Here is a 6,398-nt window from a genome sequence, read left to right on the forward strand (position 1 = left end):
ACTCAAGATAAGTCTCAGCTAATTCACATGTGCATCCAGAGAGGAACAAATCCAGTGCCTACCAGGAGCTTTTTATGATTTGCATGTGGAATTTGGATGAGCATTAGGAAAAGATTCTTCACTGAAAGTGTTATCAGGGTCAGGCATCAGAACAGGGCAGTGATGGAATCTCCGTCCCTGGATGTGGCACTTGGGGACATGGTCAGGGCTGGCCTTGGCAGAGCTGGGGGAAAGGCTGGATTCAGTCTCAGAAGGCTTTTCCCACCTGAATAATTCACTGATTGCAAAAAGTCTCATATTCTGACATGAGAGCTGTTAATTTGAACAAAGCCCCACCATAACACACCAGTGTCCCTCCCAGCAGCTGAACTGGGGGGGTCACTGTCCACACCCACCTGGCTGTAGTGTCCTCATCCCTTTGACAGCATTTGGCTTACTGACACCAGCAGCTTCTTGAGGTGACCCACATCCTGGGTGAGATTCACCACCACATTTCTCCTTTTATCACTCAATTCCTGGAAGAAGGGAAAAAAAAAAAAGGAAAACATTAAAAACTCATTTACAATCTAATTACCAAGAAAGCTCAGAATTAGATCCTCTGTATAAAATTACAACTCGTGGTGCAGAAGGGAACAATTCTTGTCAGTCAGAGGGTTATGGCCATGTTTTAGGAGAACATGGTTCAAAGTCAAGGAGCCCTTTCCTGTTCCAGGAAATCACCTGCACATCCAGCTCCTACCCCCCTGCCTGGGACTCCAGCCCTCTCTGCTTCCAGGAATTGTGCAGGTAACCACAGCTGATCCAGCCCCAAAGGTTATTTCCCCACCAGCCTGGCTGAACCCCACAGATGTGGTTTATAACACAGGCCAGGGTGCACAGATGATGCCTCAGGTTTCAGTTTTTCTGTTTTTCACATTCTGTGCTGCTTTAGTGTGCGGGTCTGGGATTTATATCAGGGATGGTGAGCTCTGTGCACAGAGCAGGGAGACAAAACAATTCCTGCTCCAGCTGGGCACCAAGGACAAATGACCCAAATCTCAGCCCAAGAGCACAAACACCGTGGGCTGGAGAGAGAAAAACAAGCAGGGTGGGACTGCAGGGGCTAAAGCTGGAATGGGACAATGAACTGCAAGATGCAAATGGAGCAGAACTGATCCCAGGCACAGACCCCGTGCCCGGCCGTGCATTTTGGGGCCATTTTGGTTCATCTTGGGTGCAGCCCTGGCTGGGCTCTTGTGCTGCCCAAGGATCCATTGAGGAAGATCCTTTTAATAAATCCCTGCTTTATTCTTTAGCTCAGTCCAGTCTCTGTTCTAGCTCAGCCTTCCCAAGGCACCACAGGCACCACTCCTGACCCCAGAGCTGAACAGCCAAACTCCTGCTCCACCAAGGGCTGGGTGTGACTGAGGAGCTGAGGGATGTGTCCTCAGCAGTAGCCAACAGCCCAGCCCAAGGCAGCTCCAGCTGTGAAACAGCATTTGGAACAGCTGCCTGGAGACCCACACCCTTCCCCACCCACAGCCATCCCATGGATTCACCCTCTGCTCCAAACCCCTGGGAAATTCCCATTTGCCAGCAACACCTGGACTTAAATGAGGGCTTCAAACAGTCCAAGCACCAGAAAACAGGAAGAAAAGGAAAAATGAAAGCTACCACAAGCTAGAAAGCTTCCTGTGCTGAAATGAAAATGCTGAGCTTGTGTTTTGAAACAAAAGTAAATGCCTTTTTTTTTTTTCTAAGAATTCAACAGTTTCTTAATCAGGAAGTGTCACAGCTGAAGATGGATTCTCCCCCTCCTGCCTCCCTGCCTGTCAGCCTTGCTGGGCTAACAGTGCTGTGTAATCCCTGTTTTATTATATATTTATTGATTAATTAACCCATTTTATTATATTTATTGATTAACTCCTCCAGAGATGCACAGAGCACTCCACATCCAACACACACCCACCTTACTGCTCCTTACTCAGCCCAGAACACAGACATGCAGATCACCTGCAGGAGAGCTTTTCCTTGAAATTTAACAGCACAAAATAAGCAACTGTGCCATGGTGTCAGCAATGCAGAAGTACCCAGTGCTCCACAGAGGTGTTTGCAAGCTCTCAGCATCCCTCAGCCCCGCGCTGGTGTTACCCACAGAATGAGACTGATGCATAATGTGGGTGCAAATCTCTCCCCAGAGCTCCAGGGAAATTAGAGGGAGCTCAGAGAGGGCCATTTTCCCTGCTCCCATTTGGCTGGAAATGCAAAATGAGCAGTAAATCAAACTCAAGCACCTGCAGCATTACAGGAACCACTCTGGGCTCAGACAAGAGAACAAAACAATCTACAGCAAAGCTCTTACTCCTGTGCAACTGGAAAACATTTTTCTACTGTAACAAAATCACTGGATCTGTATTAGGGTAGCCTTAACCTGTTTTACCCTTATTAAAGTAGAAAACCAGGTCTGTCGAGGCTGAGACTTGGCTTAGCAGTGTCACACAGCCTGATGGAAGTGGAAAGGTAAAGGCAATTAGCAGCCAATAGATGAATTAATCCAGCTCTGACCAGCAGTGAGGCAGCCTGGGCAGCAGCACAGAAGCAGCAGGAGCAAGGAAGGAGCCCCCAGTGCCCTCCCTCCCTCCCTGCCTCATTTACTGCATTCCCCCTTCTGTTCTGTGACCTCACTGATGTCAGGCAGTGCTCACTCATGAATCACAGACACATCCCCAATCCTCCTGGGGCCAATCCTGACCAGATCCCAATGGATTTGGGCTCAGCACAGTCCTCCTGCAGCTCCTGCTAACCCAGGGGTGCACAGCTGCCTCACACTGCTGAGCCCCAGCCCTGTGCTCTCCATCACCTGGGGGAAAGAGGGAACATTTAGGTCAGATAAACAGAATAAACCCTTCCCTGTGAGGGTGGTGAGGCCCTGGCACAGGGTGTCCAGAGAAGCTGTGGCTACCCCTGGATCCCTGGAAGTGCCCAAGGCCAGGTTGGATGGGGTTGGAGCAGCCTGGGATGGTGGAAGGTGTCCCCATCCTCAGCAGGGAGTGGAACTGATGGTCCTAAAGGTCCCTTCCAACCCAAACCAGTCTGGGATTCTGTGATCCATTTCTTTGGGACAGGAGGTTGAAGAGAGGAAGAGGAGGGTGGTGGGGAAGCCCCTGTGATTTCAGACCCAGCAGCTACAAGAGGACATGGACAGTCTGGACAGATCCCCCTTGGCTGTTTCACACACTTGGCATTCCCAGTTTCCAGTGATGGACTGCTCTGCACTGAGATCTGGGGGGGAAAGCACATTACATTGCACATAAGCCTCAAAATAAGCTCAGTGCCTGAGCAAGCTGCTGAATATAAATGACTTCCTTAAAGCACACTAAAAGCCCCCTTTAGTCATCAGCTGGTCCCATAAGTGACAAAGCAGCTGATTAGAAACCCCAAATGGTCTATTTTAAAATAGAAAGCAAAAGAGTCTAAAGAAAACACTCTGAGTGTGTTTGAGGGTTTATGCAAGTATCATTTCTCAATTTTTGTGGGTTGGTTCCAGCACCCAGAAGGAACAAATATGTTCATTTTCAAGCATGTGTTTTCAGGTCTTTAGTTAAAAAAAAAAAAAGATGCACTGTTGCTAGGTGGAAGTAGCTGGAAGACTTTCTTTTTTGATCTCAGAGCTATTTTCAGCTGGGTTTTTAGGCTTCTGGGGAGACAGTTTCCTTTTCTCCCCTCAAAAAGAGTCAAAAAAAAAAGGCAGCAGAAAAGGCTTGGAGAAAAGATAATGTTCTAATTCCAGCCTCTGCCAATGGCTACCTGTCAAGAGTGCTGCTTAGACAATTAATGTATTTTTACTAATGAAGGCTTAATTGCAGGTTTATTAGGACTGTTTTTCCACACTCCTCTTTAGAATAAAGCCATGGATATTCTGGCAGAAACCTGGGCCCCACGATGTGCAGCAAGAGCAGAGCAATGAGAGAGCCACAGGGGTTTTGTGAGGTAAGGCAATTAAAGCAAACAAGCACATCTGGGCCACCACAGGGCACATCTGGTGACAGCCCAGCTCAGGAGGGCTGCCCAGAGCCACCAGCCACAGATGCCATGGCTGATGGCTCTGATGGCACTGCTGTCCCTGTGGATAAGCCATGAAGGCACAGCACAGAGAGCTGGGGAGTGCTTTGGAGGGGGCTTTTCTTCAGCTGCTGCAGACAGGGACACAGCTCCTGACTGGCACTGATGCCTCAAGTTTGAGCTTTTCTATTTTTCACATTCTGTGCTGCTTTAGTGTGAGGGTCTGGGATTCATAGCACGGGATGTTGAGCTCTGTGCAGAGAGCAGGGAGACAAAACAATTCCTGCTCCAGCTGGGCACCAAGGACAAATGATCCAAATCTCAGCCCAAGAGCACAAACACCGTGCGCTGGAGAGAGAAAAACAAGAAGGATGGGACTGCAGGGGCTAAAGCTATAATTGGACAATTAACTCAAATATGCAAATGGAGCAGAACTGATCAAAGTGAGAGTGTCACAGACATATTTTATGAAAAATCCTTTTCTTAGGATTTTGCCTCTTGAGAAGCTGAGAGGCCTCAGGAACAAAATGTAAACAATGATTATCTGCTGCTGTGGAATGCAACAGGTGCATCTGTGATTGGTGTCATGTGGTTGTTTCTAATTAATGGCCAATCACAGTCAGCTGGCTCAGACTTTCTGTCCGAGACACAAACCTTTGTTATCATTTTTTCTTTTTCTATTCTTAGCTAGCTTTCTGATGAAATATTTTCTTCTATTTTTTTAGTATAGTTTTAATATAATATATATAATAAAATAATAAATCAAGCCTTCTGAAACATGGAGTCAGATCCTCGTCTCTTCCCTCATCCTCAGACCTCTGTGAACACGGTCACATGAGAGACCCCATGACTGGTTGCCCATTTTGTGACCATTTTGGTTCATCTTGGGTGTAGCCCTGGCTGGGCTCCTGTGCTGCCCAAGGTGGATTCATTGAGGCTTTTTAATAAATCCCTACTTTATTCTTTAACTCAGTCTAGTCTCAGTTCTAGGTCAGCCTTCCCAAGGCATCAGCACCAAAGCCCCTGGCCTCCCCTGGGAGCACAGGGAGGGCTCAGCAGCTCTCCCATCCTGCAGGGATCAGCTCCCAGGGTTGGCACATCTGAAATCTCCCAGGCCCAGCTGCATCTCTGGCTCAGCCACAGCCAGCCCAGCACAGGGCTCCATCAGCATCCATGAGTGATGAGCCTGGAAAAGCCATTTCATCCCTGCTAATGACTGCAAAGGCTTTCCTGCAGCTCTCCTCAGAGGACCCCGAGCTTCCTCTCACAGCTGATGAAGCCATTTAGGGTCAGCAGCTAAAAGGCGCTGATGTAAATTATCTGTGCTATCAGCAAGTTCTCCTCTGCCCCTCAAATGACAGCAGCTCCTTCCACTCTGTCCCTCAGAAAAAATGGGGAATGAGCTCCATTGACACCACTGAGCTGGGAAAGAATCTCCTTCAGCCTTCCCAAATGCCCTCTGGGAAGCTGTTCCAGGGCTGGTGTGAAAGCTCTTTTTGCCAGAGATGGGAAAAGCCAGTGACAAAGCCCTAGCCCTTGTGCAGGTGGTGTCTTTAGGGCAATGCTCTGAGGACCAGCTCCACACCCAGCCGTGCTCACAGCAACCCACAGGCTCAGGGGAGCCACCTGTATCCCAATTCCAGACCCTAAAGCTGGAATGTCACTGCTGGAGGATACAGGAACACCTCCAGCCTGCAGAGTCACCCACCCACAGCACTCAGGGCTGAAGCTCATCTTAGCAACATCTTGCTGCTGGGCCACATCAAGGTCAACACAAATTCCAGCTGAAATCAAGTTCTGGCTCTTGGCCACAGCTGCAGAGGAGCAGAAGGAACCATGTTCTGGCAAGAGAATCTCTGAGTGTTACAGGTTGTGCAAGACTGCCTTTCTTTGGCATTATTGATGTCAGAAGGGCCAACCCCACAGTGTTTTCAGCCCAATTAGTCATCAGCAGAGTTATTTTTGGCTTCCCTTTTCCCTTCTTGAAGGGACAAGTCTGGGGATCTCCCCATTTTTGCCCAAACCAAACAAAAAACCCACCAAAAGCCCAGAATCCCTCCCCTTCCTCCTTGCAAATGTGAGGCACGGGAAGGAGGCCACGATCCAGACAGCAGCAAAATTCCCAGTGAATCCTTGACACCCTGGCAAGCTGTAGCACTGGATAAAGCCCCAGTCACCCAAACATCCTGTTCCTCTGCTGGGCCTCACTTCACAAAGTTACCACTTTGAGATTTGAGTGGCCCCTGAGCAGGAGCTCCAGGAATCACTCACCGAGTCTGTGCAAACGTCGCTGTTTTCAATAACATTGGCATCCCCAAAAACCTTCCCAATTTCTCTCTCCAGAGCTGCCAAAGACT

General features: G+C 48.7%; 1 protein-coding gene across 11 annotated transcripts in view; it reads right to left on the minus strand.

Moving 5' to 3' along the window:
- The window catches only part of KTN1 (kinectin 1), a 55,900-nt gene that overhangs the window by 1,579 nt on the left and 47,923 nt on the right, over positions 1-6,398 (minus strand). For all 11 annotated transcript variants that reach the window (XM_031066256.1, XM_031066258.1, XM_031066255.1 and 8 more), the window contains 2 exons: positions 6,313-6,398; positions 396-515 (listed from right to left, as the gene is read on the minus strand). In XM_031066256.1, the coding sequence (XP_030922116.1) occupies positions 411-515; positions 6,313-6,398 (191 nt within the window). In that variant the 3' untranslated portion in view covers positions 396-410. The remainder of the gene's footprint in view (positions 1-395; positions 516-6,312) is intronic.

Source organism: Geospiza fortis, unplaced genomic scaffold (assembly GCF_000277835.1).
Source record: "Geospiza fortis unplaced genomic scaffold, GeoFor_1.0 scaffold23, whole genome shotgun sequence".
Taxonomy (NCBI): domain Eukaryota; kingdom Metazoa; phylum Chordata; class Aves; order Passeriformes; family Thraupidae; genus Geospiza; species Geospiza fortis.